This window comes from Alligator mississippiensis, chromosome 8 (assembly GCF_030867095.1).
Source record: "Alligator mississippiensis isolate rAllMis1 chromosome 8, rAllMis1, whole genome shotgun sequence".
Classification (NCBI taxonomy): Eukaryota; Metazoa; Chordata; order Crocodylia; family Alligatoridae; genus Alligator; species Alligator mississippiensis.
The window spans coordinates 2,430,427-2,446,661 of NC_081831.1; the positions used below are offsets into that span (position 1 = coordinate 2,430,427).

Below are 16,235 nucleotides of genomic sequence, written 5' to 3' on the forward strand. Positions count from 1 at the left end.
TCCCTCCCTCCACGTCCGAGGCTGGTGTAGACCGACCGGCCTTCGGGGAGGCCGGGTGAGAAACTGTTCTCTGAAGCTCCGGAAATGCTGAGTCCAATACAGAAACTATTTTTTTCCCCTCTCTCGTCTTGCCCGGTCGTATAAACAAAGCAACGCACTCCTGCATTACTGGACTGAAGCGTCCCATCCCACCGCACCCCCAATAACCCAAGTCCTAGGAAACACGGATAACTTTCTCCATCAATCCCCATCATCAATGGCAACGTGCACCTCTTTGTGTGTGCTCTGAATACAAGGTGGTGTCTGTCTGGAGCTGCCTCAGCTTCTCTTTCAGTTTAAATATTTGATTGCTTCTTTAAAGAAATGACACCAAGCCAAAGTCCCTGCTTTCATTGATCCTTTGCCTTCAAAGGAAAGAAATCTTTCTTCAGTGAATCTCTCATTGATTTTTTTCCCTTGTATTGTCCTTCTCTGAGCCTTTAGTGTCACCGCTGATAAATAATTGACGGCAAAGACTCTCCTTCCAGACCTCCAGGCACCATCTCTTACAGCCATCTTCCTCTTGCCATCAGTCCAGTGGTCAGAGCAGATCCGCGCTCGGGACTGCCGGCTGTTCGGATCCGCTATATCTTCCAAGTCCTCTGCAAAAGGGCTGCATGGCCCATATTGAATTTGTACAGTTGATGATCTCCACTTAAGTGTAGTACTTTGCACTTGTCTTTATTGAATTTCCTCCTATTTATTTCAGCCCTGCTCTCCAATTTATCAAGATCATTTTGAATTCTAATCCTGTCTGCCAAAGTGCTTGCAACCCGTCCCAATTTGGCATTGTCTGCAAATTTAATAAATGCGTTTTCTATTCCATCATCCAATTCGCTAATGATAATATTGAATAGACAGACCTTGGGGAAACCTCGCTCGGTAGATCCTTTCCATCTGAGAGCGGGCCAGGGATGAGCAGGCTTTGAAGATGTTGCTCCAACCAGTTGTGTTGTGTACCTGCCTTCCATTACGTGGTATTTCCTTAATTTCCTGAAGAAGTTGTCACGAAGGAACAGTGTCAACAGCCTGGTGACAGCTGAGATGCATCACATCTCCTGCTTGTCCTCTGCCCGCAAGACCCGTGATCCTGTCACAGAAGGAAATTAAGTTGTTTTGCAATGACTTGCCCTTGACAAATCTGTGTTGGCTGTTCTGTATCATCGTGTTATCTTTTAGATGCTTACAAAGAGATTGTTTGTAGTAATGCATTGAGATGCATGCGCAGCTCAGCACTCTGGGACGGCCTGATTACAGCAGACCAGCACTTATCATCGAATCGTAGGCAATGAGGGTTGGAAGGACCTCAGGAGGTCACATCTAGTCCAACCCCTGCTGCAAGCAGGACCAGCCCCAACTACATCATCCCAGACAAGGCTTTGTCTACCCGGGTCTTCAAAACCTCCAAGGATGGAGCTCCCACAGCCTCTTGGGGTAGGCTATTCCAGTGCTTCACCACCCTCGTAGTGAGAGAGTTTTTCCTAATATCCAACTTCAACTTCCCTTGCTGCAGCTTGAGCCCATTGCTCCTTCTGTCGTCTGCCCCCACTGAGACCAGTCCAGCTCCATCCTTTTTGCAGCCCCCCTGCAGGGAGGTGAAAGCTGCTATTCAATCCCCCTCGGTCTTCTCTTTTGCAAGCTAAATAAGCCCAGTTCCCCTCAGTCTTTCCTCATCAGTCCTGTCCTCCAGCCCCTGAACCATTTTCATTGCCCTCCGCTGGAGTCTCTCCAATGTGTCCACATCCTTTCTGCAGTGGGGGGCCCACAGCTGGACACAGGACTCCAGATGTGGCCTCCCCAATGCTGAATAGAGGGGAAGGATCACTGCCCTGGATCTGCTGCAATGCTCCTACTGATGCAGCCCAGGATGCCCTTAGCCTTCTTGGCAACAAGGCCACCCTCCTGGCTCCTATTCAACTTATTGCCCACTATCTCCCCCAGGTCTTTTATTAGACCAGTGGTCTTGAGTGTCCCTTGCTGAACACCCCATCAGGCACAGATACAGAAGAACCGTGTGCCCGTTCCAGGCTTCCAAGAGATGGGTACAGACACCAGCCTGTAAAATATACGCTACTTCAAATGTCAGCAGATCTGTTGACGTGGCTTTTTGTTCCTTACGAGGAAACCTCAGCATCTTTGCACAGGTTGTCAAATAAGTGCCGCTTCTGCATGTTGCATTTCCGAAAGGATTGTGCGTGTGCGAGGCGTGTTTGAGCTGGTTCTGCATCAAGGACGATTGCAGTCAATGGCGTTCGGGGCTCCCAGTGCGGGTTGTGCAGGGCACGACCATGTTTCCAGCTCGGTAAGCAGGCGGGGAAACCGTGGTATTGCCAACCTCAAATGATCTTAAGTGTATCTGATCCCTGTATTTATCAATTATGGAAGCGAGCCTGGGAGGGAAAATTAGGGGGTTGAGTTAATGTCCTTCTCTTGATTATGCAGATGGGTATGGGAGGCTTAATTAGGGGTTTGATTGAACAACCAAACCGTTCTTTACTACCCCCAAACTTACACAGGAGTTACTCTCTCTTCTGCCATGCTGTAATTGCACTGGCGGAGCGCTTGCCAGGGTTCAGATCACTTAACAAGCACTGATCCTTGTGGATTAGTTTAGTGCTGCTATCCTGTGGATGGGGAAACTGAGGCAGAGAGTTTAAGAGACTCTGCTAATACAATAACGAAGTGAAATGACAATAAAGTGGGAAGAACAGTTAAAATGGTCTGAAAAATAAAAGTGAAGGAGCAGCTGCCACTCTCAATGCCAAGTTGGTCCAGCTTCCCTTGCTGGGCTCTGAGGGGTGGGTGTTGTTTCCTCCTAAACCTCTTAGAGAGTAGAAATGCCTTGGGCTCAAGGAGAGGGAGGTGACCACGAGGGTGCAAGTGCTGCAGTGTGATGCATGGAGCCCTTTTCCCCGCCAGCTCCATCTCCCTGGGCTTATGGTCCACAAGCATGTTCCTTTAATCCAGTTATTTATCATCAGCTTTCGACGTGTCGTGCAGACCCCATTCCTGCGCAGACCTCAGCCCAGTCTCTGGGCACTGAAGTTGCCTGACACACATGAACTGTGTGGTGCAATATAACCCCTTCTCTCATCCATCTGGGACTCCCTCTATCCTCTGCTCAAAGCCTCGCTTGGCTCTGCCATCTCTCCTGGCTACCCACTTCTGTGCTCTCCTGGTTTTCCACCTACCTATCTAATTGCTTCGTTTTAATACCCGCCAATGAGCTCCCTTCTGCCTCTGGACTTTGCAGCCTGGCTCTCCCTTTTCTTCTCTCCTCTCTTTCTTCCCTAGGCTCACAGAGGATGTCTGGTCCATGAAGATGATGCTTGAGGGCTCGCCTTCCAGCCTCCACCTTCTCCCCACTGTGCTCAGCGTCCACGGGCCCAACGTGGGGTCTGCTCACTATGTGGGAGCTTCATGCACTGCACCCTGGAGCGGGGGCCTCTCTCTCTGTCTCCCCCAATCATCAAACCTGTATTGGTTTCCCATCTGTTCCAGCAAAAGTATTCTTCTCTGCACCTTCCTCACTGCCTTTTTTTTCAGGCCGTTCCCTGCGGTCCGCTCTGCCTTCCACCTTCTTTGCTTCTCCGGTAGGGTGGACATTATTCTCTTTCTCAGCCAGAAACAGCCTTGCTACATCTGTGCACTAGGACTGAGATTCTCTCCAAATCCCCCCGGTCTCCAGCCCCTTCTTCCCAGACCTGTCAGTATGCGGCTTCTAGTAATCATTCACCCACCTCTCTTCCAGATGGACCTTTCTGGTTTCCTAACTTAGCAGTGTCCTCTCAAGGTCGGACCCCCACAGCGGCTCTCATTCCTTCTCAACTGCATCTCACCCCAGATGCCACCTGGACTATTTATTGTGAGGCGTGCCCAGCTTCTACCTGTTTGCATTGCAAATTCAGGTGGGAGCCAGCTGTGAGTATTTGTGTGAACACATCAATACAGGGACTCGATCCGATTGCGCTCCTGCTCCATGCGCCGGCTTGCGAAGGATCCTGGGGGTTGGACCAGATGCCCTGTGGGTACCATTGCTGTTAGCAATGGTAACCTGGTCTTTGACACCACAAAGCACATCCCTCTGAACGTTACGGTGCCCAAGTTCGTGTGCATGTGGCATCCCACACAATAGTTCATTATATGCTGGCTGACATAACTGGTTCTTATCTGGGCCCCAGGAGCTGTCGTCTGTTATAAGCTGCTACCTACTAGCTCCTAGTGTTTTTTCTACAGAGTGATCCTCCTGTCTTATTTCGATCTTGGTGTTTGAGCTAGGGTGAAAACCTCTCTGCCAAAGACACGATGATCCAAGGGGATTGGCGTTGACCCTGAGTGAGTTAGTGCGGGTTTAGTCCATGATCCCATGCACTATTGGGATAAAGACATCTTGAAATATAAAGTTGCCCAAGTCTAAGAAAGAAGAAAGAATCCTTTTGCTTTGGCTAACTCTAAGTATCCTCATGGTAAAGGCTGCATTTTGCTTTATTTTGGTAAAAAAACACCCCACAAACCAAATCAGCAGCACTGGGGCCTGTTGTCTGTTTGTCCCCAGGACCAGTACGGCGGTCCCGGTCTGGGCTCCTGTCTAAGGAGGACATGTATGTGCAGATCCTGCACTTCCAGCTCTAGCCTCCCTTCTCTTTGGAGAATAGTCTGCAGCGTAGGGTAGTTATACAGGATTTTCTCAGGGATCCAGTCTGTATTTTCCTTGGCCCCTTCAGTGCACCCCTGTTTTTCCCTGTTCTCGGTGGCTCGGTGATGGGGATGGGTTGTTGCACCGCTAGCCCAAGAGGGGTTGCTTGAATGTACTTTTTCAGGGATGGTCCAGCACATGTCAGAGTTAGCTGCAGGTAAAAGGGCTAAAGTTAGATGCAGGAAATGGTGTCCTAGTACGTGAAGAACTGATAACTGCTTGGTGGTCGAGCCTGACAGCCTGGCAGGACTCATATTTTCATAACTCTTCCACCCCAGCACAGCAAAGACTCCAGGTTGTTTTGGAAGCAGTTGTTCAGCTCCGACGAGGAGTGATGTGCTCCAGGGTGTCATGATGCTTAGCAAGACTGACGGTGGATCCATGACTACAGTGAGCACCCCATGCTGGGAACAGGTGTGAGGAGTGGCTCTTATTTGAGCTACCATTCCTCTTTCATTTCACCGTTCGGAGTCTCTGAACACACCTGCTGTCTTCTTACCACGCTTGTTATTTGTTGCAAACACGAGATCCCAGCCCCGTGCAGGGACCGTCGTGTCAGGGAAGTAGTTATCTGCCAATGTGCATTGCATTTCACCGCTCGGTTTCTGAGTCTTCCAGCTTTCGACCCCTGGGGAGTGAGTGACACAAGGTGTAGTGACGAACTGGATTGGTAAAGACCTCTGCATTTTGGTATCTGAGCTGTCCTGCAGGTGCAGGGGGCTTTAGGAAGCCTCTCAGCCCACAGTTTGAACAAGGAAGCTGAATTATACAGCCCCGTGCTCTAAACCTTTCAAGAGAAGTCATCTCCTGCAGGTACTGAATCATGGTGGGGAGCTTTAGGAGTCCCTGTCTTGGCACGAATGGGCTTTGGCTTCGTGTAATGGGCACCTTCTTCTCTCGGCGCGAACTGCCGTCCTGTAGCCACGAGGGGGAAGCAGCGCTGAAGGTTGCTCTCTGGTCTGTAGCATGGAACGGGGCTTCTCCAGGCCACTATCCTGTTGCTAAAATCAATGAACAGAAGTGGAACGGGGCTCAAAGTTAACACAGGGCGCATCTACACGTGCATTCACATGCTTTAGTTAATGCGCATTAAATCTAGTACCTCCATTGTGAAGTACCAGGAAAATGTGCATTAACTAAAAAGCATAGTCTTTAAGTGATGCTTAATGTGTGTTAGCTTATTTTAATGTGAATTAATTAAAAAGCACGGGGCATTTTTACACATGCAAGCACTGCAGTGCCGGGTGCTTTGAAAACTGCCCAGCGCTGCAACACTTGCAGTTGTGTAAGTGGTGAGATGTGCATCAGTGCTGAGAAAATGGCAGCGGCGCGCTTTTGAACTAAAACACCTTGGAGGTGCTTTAATTCAAAAGGACACCGCCGCCATTTTCTGCGCTGACGTGCATTTCGCCACTTATAGCACTGCACGCGGCGCAGCACAGTTGCCTTGGCTCGCGTGCGGAGCAGACTCGATTAATTGAGTCTGCTCCAAAGTGGCGGATCTCCAGCATATCGCGGGCCCAAGGAGTATGGGTATAAATGCCCACTCTTTTTAGTGCTGTTTTAACGCGCATTAAAATAAGCTAATGCGCATTAAAGTGCATGTGTAGACGTGCCCACAGAAAGTAATAGGAGAGAAAGCGTTTCCTCGTGTCGTGGGTGTGAACAAGCAAGGAGAGGAGGAATAACAGGCACCAGCGGAGTATCCTGCACCTGCCAAAGTAATGGGGGGGGTTTGTACCCCCTTCCACCTTGTTCCCCGTGCGAGCCATCCTTCAGGCTGTGCATCCTCCCCCGGAGGGGCTGTGCAGTCTCGCTGTGCCACCTCCTCTCACATCAGCCGTTCTCGGGATGCAGTGATCCAGCAACAAGGAAACACACGTTAACCCAGGATGCCCTTTATTTGCAACCCTTGGTAATGTTCCCTTCTGTTTACTGCTTTCCCTTTTCCCTCCTCGGTTGATCAGGGTAATGAAAGAATCAATCACTGCCGCCCTGTTCGTCAGAGCCTTTCCAGGGCTATGCCAATCAAGGAAAGAGAAAGAAAAAAACACCCGAAGGTGAAGGCCTTTTTGTTAAGGAGCCTGGCAGAATCAGTCAGAACTGGAGGAGAAAAATAGTGCAAACACCCTTTCTTAAGTAAGCGTGCAGGATTTGCTCTCGAGCTGGCGACCTTGCTTGTGGGAACCAGGCGGCCCAATCTGATATTGCTATGGAGAGCCGTCGCGGTTTCCCGGCGTGTAGGTGGTTTTCGTGTCACGCAGAGACGGTGAAGTCCATATTTAAAAAGCCAGGTGTTTTTGCGTTCCCCCTCTTTCCTTTTCCGATGTTGCTTCGTGCTCCCTGGGCTGGCACGCAGCCACTGGCCCTTGATGCCACGCGGAGATGGGGGCTCCTGACTTCTCACCCGGGCAGGTCACGAGCTGAACCGAGAGTCGGGCGTAAGCAGCAGATCGTGCCGTTTTCTCCCAGCACAAGCCATAACCCTTGAAAAGAGATCACGGACATTACCGCATTATTACAGACAAAGAACGCGAGCTTGGGAACAATGCACGGGTGGAAGATGGCTTCGTTCGTTCATCATAAATGAGAGGGCTCAAAAGCATAGGCATTTCACTGGGAATGACAGAGTGAGTTGGTATTTTGTTTTTTTTAATCCAACTCATGATTATATAACAGATCTCCCATTTTTCCAGCCAGGAATAAGTGTTTTAAGCCATAAAAATGTTAGACTATAAGATAACGTGGCGTGCAACATATTAGGTATTGGCTGTTTTTCAGGCTGGGGGCTCAGTGAAGTACGTGGCAAACCTGTAGACAACGGTGGTTCAAGATTTTGGAGAGGGGTTTCACTGTGGATGCAATAAGACAACAGATAAAATTCCTCCTGGCTAGTTCCCGACGGCTTTTTGCACTAAAATGTCACAGAAAAGAGCATTGCTAGGGTACAACCAGTTATTTGTGCTTCTTCCTTCCAGGGACAGTACGTCCTGGTTCTCCGGTCAGAAAAGAAAATCAAAGAGCGGCTTGACGTTGAGCTGGTACTGTATTTATTCTGTTGGCTCTGTGAAAAATACATAGTAGAGTAGAAATGTTCAGGGCTGGCTGCTGCTTGCTCTTGCAAAGCCTGGAATAGCCCACAATACCCAGAATTGCTTTGGACCGATTCCTCCGGTACGGGCATGTAAGCAATATAGCAGGGGGGAAAGTTTTTCTTGCATGCCAGCTGCTATATGACAACTGCACCCATGCAGGCCATTGCTCTGTTGGAAGTGGAAAGTGAAGTGTCGTGGCATACATCTCTTGCACTGAGGTCTAAGCTGTCATGGTTTATCTTCTCCTGCCACTTCCCGGGGGGATAAGCAGGTAGCAGTGGCTGGCCAGTGAAGCCCACCTCCTTTTTGCCCCCCGTTATGTCCATCTTCCCTCATCTCTCCATGAAACAGGGCTATTGGATTGTCATTTCTGAGTGTGAAATGCATTGCAAGACCTAGCGGGTAGCTGCCTGCATCACAAAGGCTGTAGGAGGGAGGCCAACAGCCCTCAAAATGGCCGGGACTGCAGGGTTTTGGAGAAGGAGCGGTCCAGGGTAGTTGCAGCTGCTGGTCTCATCCCCAGGGTCCTCGGGCGGAGGTGCCGTCTCTGCTACAGCAGGGGCTCGACCCTTGCCCATGTCAGCACCAAGCCCTTGCAACATTGGGAAGGCCATCCCCGATGACAGCAGTATTTAGTGTTTCACGGCTTCTCTTTGTAAGCTGCCGCGGGTCTGTAGCGCGTAAAGAGACCGTCGCCCATTGCCCTTCTCAGTGCGATATGTCCAGCACCAGACTCAGCGTCCCTCTCATCTGAAAAGTTAATCCAGGGGGTTGCTTTTGTATCTGACTGCATAAGAGAAGCTGCTTTGGGTATTTTCAACACAGGCCTGACTTCGGAGAATGCGGAGTCATCGCAACATCCTTTCGTGGCTGTTCGAGTCCTGCCGAAGAGGCAGCCAGTTGGGTTGGTTCGACATCACTTATGAAAAGTGCCTAAAAATACCGAAGGTGGTGCTGCTGCTGTACTGTTAATCCCCGTGGCTTTTCCAAGATGAAGTAGTTCAAATAAATCTAATTGCTAGGGAGCTGTGCGCACATGCAAGTGGACTTGTGTTTGGACATGCAATATATAGGAGCTTTTTGAAGGGGAGGGGCCACACGTGTCTTTCCACCAAGTGTCCGAGTCCTCATCTTGCCTGCCCTTTGAAGAGCAGTGGGTGCACTTTGCAGGCTGGATGCTTTTGGGACTGCTTCTCCATTTGCCATCACACAGGCATTTCCTCTTTTCAGCTTCTCGCCTCCTGAAGCCATGCACGGAGCGAACCTGTGGCTGCTGCCTGTTTCCATTCCTAATTCCCTTTCTAATTTGCACTTTCTGGTCGAGCACCTGGTGTGCATTACAGCAGCTACCGTCACTGCGCGGCTCTCCCTCCCACTATGCCGTTCATGCACCATCTGTTGATCTTGATTTCCCGTTATTTATGTTTCCTGGGCATATGTAATTTGTACTTGACTTTCATTAATTTTTACCACCAAGGTGCTTTTGCTCCTGGAGTCTCCTGCTTTGTAACCTGAAGCGCGGTGCACGTTTCTTCCCCCCTGTCGGCCTGTCCCGTAATTCAGCTCTCTGTGGGGTCCGAGTTCCTTGGCTTCCTTTTTATGTTTCAAAAGGGTAAGGCCAGATCGACAGTGTTGTTAAAGGACACAGCTCTTAGGCATTTAATTTGAGGGTTTTTATTTTAAATGCAGAGTTGCAGAGCTGCCAGCCCTGCTGGGTGAATGCAAAGCAGAGATGTTCAGAGTCCTTCATCATGTGCAGGTGCAAACTATTTGGAAACAGCAGCCTCCTGTCAGATCTCTGTTCATGTTGTGTGTATATTCCAGGGAGAATAGTCTTCCATTCTGCACAAGCACAAAGGCTGTTTTGTGGCATTTTAATGTGCTCATTATGCTTGCCTCGCATCTCAGGGTGCAGCTCTGTTTTACGGCATGGCTTTACCAGCACAACTTTTCCATGGACACTTAAAGGCTTACAGCTGTGCAGACGTGCAGTTAGGCTGGGTTGCTTTTCTCTCCCCCTATCCTAAACATGTGTCCAAAATGCAAACCAGAGCTTCAGGTGGTCCCAAGAGAGTAGCAAGCGATGTGCCCCTTTGCATTTTCACTTTACAGAGAAATAGAAATGCTCAAATACCACGAGGCAGGTTGTATGTTTTCCAGCAATGCAAAGGACCACAAAGCCTGTAAAAGTTCCTGTTCTTTTGAGATTTTCCCACCCCAGTCTCTAACTACCGGAGCTAAGTTTCAGGGAGATATTCATCATCTTTAGGTCATACCTAACTGTACCAGAAGGTCCATCATGGACGTCGTGTCAAGATGCCAATGCAGTATATATAGGGCCAGACACTTCATCTCTTCCTTGTGTTATATAAAACCCTCTTCCATTCCAGTATCCAACCATATCAGCAGTTTTAATTGAATTTTTTGTTCTTTTCCCTCTCCCTCTCGGAGAGGAGCGGTGGCAAAAGGGCTCGTGAGAAAAAAGGAGTGGATTTGAAGCAGCAAAGGTTGCAGTGCTCTGAAACTTGGGAGAAATGCTTTCTGTGTTTTTGAAAAAAGGATAAAAGCGCGGCCGAGGCGAGGAGGAGAGCGAAGGAAGTCGGGGAGAACTGGAAAGAGCTCGCTAATTATCCAGGAGGTCCTGTAAGGCTCTCCCCTGGGAGTGGAGCCCAGGAGACATTACAATGTCAAATTGCAGGTCTCCTACACCTGCACGGAGACTAACAGCCTTTTTCGCCTCCTCGACTGGATGACTGCTGTAATTAGACTGCTCTCAGGTTTAAAACCCCGTCGGGAAGCAACTGTACCTAAGAAGGGCTCCCCGCCGGGGATGCAGAATTTCTGTGTTTCGCTAACAACAACAGCGATAATAAGCTGAGAAACAACCCCGAGAAGAGCAGGTTTCCCTTCGTATCTCTGTGCCCGTGCACTGTCAGCACCACAGGCCACGAGTGCAATGGGCATGGCGCTCGGTCACCGCAGACTTTGTGCTGGGACTTGAGGAAACGATCGAGCCATCACTAACTCATCAGGAAAGAAGGCTTCGCGATGCCGTTATTTGACACAAGGCTTTGAGGAGAGCGGGTTTTGGCGGCTCGCGGAGCTCTGCTTCTGCCAGGTTTTGTTTAAAAACCCGGGGACCTTCGAGCTGCAGCGGGAGGGCAGGTTTTGCAGGGTCTCATTCAGGCTGGTGCTTGGCACCTCTGAAAATCCCATCCTTGGTATTAATGACTATTGGAGGATCCCAGTTAAAACACAGGAATGAGGGTTGACTCGCTGAGCACAGTTTGCATCTCCCATCCTTGCATCCTTCACCAAGGTTGCATTTCGGCTGTGGCTGCCGATGATTTCTGCATGCTGGAGACGCACACCGTAACGATCTCAACCTTTCCATGCATCGCACGTGGTTATCTCCTTAAGAAACGACTATGCTTGTCTACAGAAAATCCCTCTTCTGCAGCAAATAGAAGCTTTTCAGCAATGCTATTGTTTTGGGCTCCTGATAGAGAAGGCCATGCAGGGTGTAATATGGGTGCCCGGCACTTATAACTGCATACGCTCGTAAGGAAGGATGAATCTGGAGCATGTAAAGCCTCCTGGTTCTGAGCATCTTGTTCAAAATGAAAATAATAATAATAATTTCATGATTTTAACAGTTTTTTCCCCCTTCCCCCCAAATTAGGGCTGGAACAGAAGGGGCACAGCTGGGCCCAGACCCCTGGTTTCAAATTCACTTAAATCTGTGTGCCCTTTGCAGATGTCTCCAGAGGAACAGGCTGAGACCAGCTGCCTGGCTGAGTTGGGTTTCTAACTTTTGCGGTCTTCTTTTTTTTCTCCCCGTCTCTGTTGCAGAGGGACTGGCTGTTGGCGTCGGATTTGGGGCCATCGGGAAGTCGGCATCCGCCACCTTCGAAAGTGCCAGGTAAGCACCACGTGTGTTTCTGAACCAGTCCTATAAAAGCCTCTTGCCTCTTAGAAACATTTTGCTATTTGATGCTCAAGTTTTTCGGCCCGGCCTAGACTGATATAAATCGATTCAGGAAGCAGCAGTGCAAGAAAGGTGAGCAGGAGGAAGTCTTATCGCTGGCTGCGCTTGTCCGAGACCAAGTGGAAAAGTTGGTTGCTGCTACCCAGGCGCTGGAAGTGTTTTCTGTTTCTGCATTGGCGGGCTGATAAATGGAGCTGAGTGGACAGATAAAAGGAAGAAACTCAAGAACAGGATGCACCTATTTATGGGACGGGTGGGCTGGTGCTGTTACTGGAGTTTCACTTCTTGCAAGGGGCCTAATCCAGCGGGCCGCTGAGCACAGTCAGAAGCCTGTAGGGTTGGCATTGCCTGGGCTGTGCCAACCCTATGCAAAAAAACAGAAACCCAAGTCACTCTTTGGGGGTCTCCTGTAGCACAGACACAGGCCCAGGCCATCGTGCCAGTAGAGCGAGGTCATTTTAAAGAGGTGATGTGTTTTCTGAGTGGGATTTATCCCCCCAAAAGGAAAATCAAAGGGAAGTGTTCAAGAAGAAAAGTCCCTCCAGTACCCAAACGGGACCAGGAGGGGTTTGTGAAGCAACGATGCTCAAATGCCTGGCCTAGCGCATGCACGCTGGGATGCGTTGAGCCAAAGAACAGCCTCCGCTTCCCCAACACGGGGCAACCCTTCGGGAGGATTCACACATCCCATCAGGGATGAATGGGGAACGCGTGTGGATCTCGCTTGTGGGAGACGAGATTGTTTTCAAAGTGGCTGCCAAATTTTTCCACCCCCCCTTCCCTCCCCCTTTAGTTGAATATCACTGAACTCCTCCTTATCTCCGCTGAGCTTCGCTGGCCTGTCTCCAGCACGGAGGAGTTTGATGTGACGAGGCTGAAGTGCTTGCTGCTCCTCCTACTCCGGGGGGTTTTAGCATTTCATTCATCATCTCTCACCGAGATGGCAGTCTGTCCGTCCTCTCCCGGGATGCAGCTGAGCAAAGGTGGTGAGACTGGCAGCTTCCCATTAAGGGGAAGCTTTATTACCTTGGAGCCTGGGGGAGCAAGTCCCCCGTTTTGTTCACAAATGTGCAAAACATGACGCCGCGGCTCTGCTTGCTTCGCTCCGTCTACGTCTCTAGCCTGCTCTTGTGGAAATACGGTCCCCTGAGGTGCAGCGGGGGCAGCGGTGATTTATGGTGGCACTGAATCCATTTGACATCATCGGTCTCCTCTCTGAGCGTTTTGCTGAGAAGGTCTTTGATAGCATTAGGCTGGCTTCTTTCCTGTTTCAAATTGCCTCTTGTTCCTCTCCACTTCAAATTTGCCCTGCCTTTGGTACCCGTGTAGAGCCGCTCTACGTGACGTGATGGCTGAACCGTGGCAGAGCAGCCCATCTGGTCTGGTACCTTGAGCTACATGGATGGGAGACTTTTGAGAGGAAGGCAAAGCTTCAACGTAGGTAGAGAAAGCTGAGAAATGGGCAGATCTGTCGGCTGGAGGATGGAGCTAGGGTTGTCCTCATTGCACAGCCTCTGGTTTCCACTGCTGCTCTTTTTCCTTCTTTGCAGCCCCTGTCTCCTCCACCCACCACCTCATCAAATTAGAGAGAAGTATGCTTCTAGTTCAGGTTTTTTAGGAGAATTAAAAGGCAAGCGCCAAGCCCCCTTGTCTCCGTAATGCATTTGGCTGAGGCCATCTTCAATGGAGCTGTCGCATCAGCTCTCCTCCCTCCTCGAGGGGCTCGGGCCCGTCGCTCCTGCTTTCTTGCACCCTCATCCGCTAGACAACCTGCAAAATTGCTTTAATGATATGGAGAGAGAGCGCGCGTTGTGTAATCTGCTGGAACAAGCCCTAATGATCCTAGGGATCATGGGGGTAAAGCTAGTTTGATAGTCTTGGCTGGATTTGCATGTAGGGAAAAATAAGATGTGATATGCTGGGTTGCAGAACCCTCCTTTTTTCTAACCTTTAGGAATAAAAGACTCCTCGTAAAGTCTGTAGAGACTCCAGAGATGTGTTAACAAAAGGGCTTTTTCTTTATTGACTGCTTGGTAAAAGCAAAGAAGCTCGAAGCAGCTGGTTCTTTCTCTGTATTTACAGCAGCATTCATCACGTTAGATGAAAGCTGGCACCTTGGCCCTGCAAAATACCAAGCGCAAAGTTAGCGGGCTGACAAAAACCACCAGTAACTCCATTGCCATCGATCTGTTTAACAGTGTCATCTGCAGACAGAGTGAGATCGTGCTGGATCCAATCAGTCATCCTTGCACAAATGCTGAAGGGTCCCAGGGTTGAGATGTTTAAGTCACTGCTGAGCCCTGGAGGAATCAAGCGATGCCAGACTCTCAAGTCACCGTGCGCTGTAGGGAGACGAAGCAAACAGAAGTTGCAGGGAAAACTAGCAAAGAAAATCCACTCAAACTCGTGACATCTGTACAGGTTGTAACCATTGGGCATGAAGGGGAGAGGGAGCTTGCATAGCCAGCTGGAGCTACCCGAAGATGAGTTCTCAGAAATACTTGTGCTTCCCATCCATCAGCAGGAGACAGCTGACAGCAGCCGAGGTGTTGCGGAGCATCGTTGTGTTTAAGTCCTGTGTGTAGACTGGGTAGCCTCTGCAAGTGGAGCAGTTAGTTTTCTGCCTTTGTGCTTCCTTATGAGCTTATCTGTTCCTATTGTGGTGGCTGGGATGCTCAAACACTCTTAACTATACATGGGGGACTACTTCATCTGCTCCTGAACTGCTGGCACCTCTGAAGTGGAAGGCAGTGGCTGGAAATGGCTGGCAGCCGCGCTGTGCAGCATCATTTAGATCAGAAAGCAATGAATAATTCATGCACGGAGAGTTAACAGCTGGCTTGTTTTGGTGCTTGGCTTGGGAGCATGGGTTTAGCTCCTTCTGCTCTTGCACAAAGACCTCCGATCCTCAGGTCATGGGCGAGGAGGATTTGGGTCGTATGGCCGCATCCAGCAGCAGTAGGTCCTCTAGGATCCAGCTCCAGGTTTCACTCGTTGGAAAACTGATGTGCCATCACTTGGGCAGCTCTTTGGCCTTATGGGACCATAGACCAGCTGCACCCTGTATAAGCTGGCACGTCTGTGCAAATTCCATGTAAACCTATACAATAAGGAAAGGCAAGCAGGAAAATGTATCTTTAAAAAAAATAAAGCTCTGGGCTGGATGTGGCCAGGTCCCTGTCTCAGGATGCATTTTCTTTGTCTCACTGAGAATCTCCCTGAGCTGCTTTTGTAGGCTTGCTATCAAAGAGAAAAGGCCCATTAGGGCTGAGAGAGGAGCCCGCACATCTGCTGATAGCGTGAGCTCGGATATGTGCTGTCGATACCATTGTTCACGGCTTCGCTGTCCTGGCGGTTCCCATCCGGAGGCGCCCGGGCAGGAGCATTGCATGGTGACAAGCACCATGTTGGTTTGCAAAGCTGCTTTCAGGCCAGTCCCTTTGGCCGTGTGCTGGGAGAAAGGCAAATGCACCTCTCTGAGGAGGCATTTCATGCAGGCAGGAGAGCGATGCTTCGATTCCCCATAGGCTTCACAGAGCATTTTCTATCAGCAAGAAGGAAGAAGAAAAATCTAATTAATTTCCAAGGCCAGCAGTGAAAACGAAGACGCGGCACAAGCCCAGGGGATGCTCTTGGACATGAAGCTGGTGGCCTCGTCCTCTCCAAAATGTCAGGACCACCTGGTTTTCAGCCCCCAGTATGGCTGGTCAGGGCTCAAAGTGCGGGAGCCTCGGAGCGATCAATTTTCTCTGCAGCAAAGATCAGCGTCTCCTAAAGCGCTGTGAAGAGCGCATCATTTGAAAACTGAAGTGGAAACTTGGAATTGTTATAATTGGGCGACTCTGACGGTCAGGGTAGCTGGTGCATTGCTGGGTCTGTTGGAGGCTCTGAGAATAGCTCCAAGAGAGGCACACAGTGCACAAGCTATCACCCGCTCAGTCTCTGCGGAGAGTGGGGGGATGAGTAGACCCTTGCACCATCCTTCCCTTGGTGTCCCAGGCAGGTGTGAATAGCCATGCCTGGACGCATCGGAGGGCTAGTGCCTGTGTGTGTAGCTATGTTCCCCATCACCACAGTCCCATGCTAAGGATTGAATCTTTCCATTTGAGTATTACTCAAGTATTTGACTGAGGCCCCAGGAGATGCAGGTCACCTTCACTGCCCATGAATTTGGGGGTGGCTGTGGGCACCTGCCCTTTTACAGATGCAACTGGGGTGATTGCTCGGAGGTCTCGCAGGACACCTGTGGCTAAACTGCGAGTTGGACGCAGATCTGCTTCTCCCAGACTTGTGCCTTCACTGAAGGATCCTCCTGCCTCTTCGTTGCAAGTTCTGATCCATCCGCTCTTGTGGAGGCTAACCCGTTTTCAGCTGCATGGTAGCTTGAAGCGGAGCCCGTTCTTCGCTCTGCTTTTCC

The 16,235-nt window shown here is 50.0% G+C and overlaps 2 protein-coding genes across 4 annotated transcripts in view; one reads left to right on the forward strand and one right to left on the reverse strand.

Annotated features, from left to right (window-relative positions):
* The window catches only part of RPL38 (ribosomal protein L38), a 548,453-nt gene that overhangs the window by 464,648 nt on the left and 67,570 nt on the right, over positions 1-16,235 (reverse strand). The window lies entirely within an intron of this gene.
* The window catches only part of SLC39A11 (solute carrier family 39 member 11), a 213,338-nt gene that overhangs the window by 154,757 nt on the left and 42,346 nt on the right, over positions 1-16,235 (forward strand). For all 3 annotated transcript variants that reach the window (XM_014601992.3, XM_014601993.3, XM_019494416.2), the window contains exon 7: positions 11,683-11,752. In XM_014601992.3, coding sequence (XP_014457478.1) covers positions 11,683-11,752 — 70 coding nt within the window. The remainder of the gene's footprint in view (positions 1-11,682; positions 11,753-16,235) is intronic.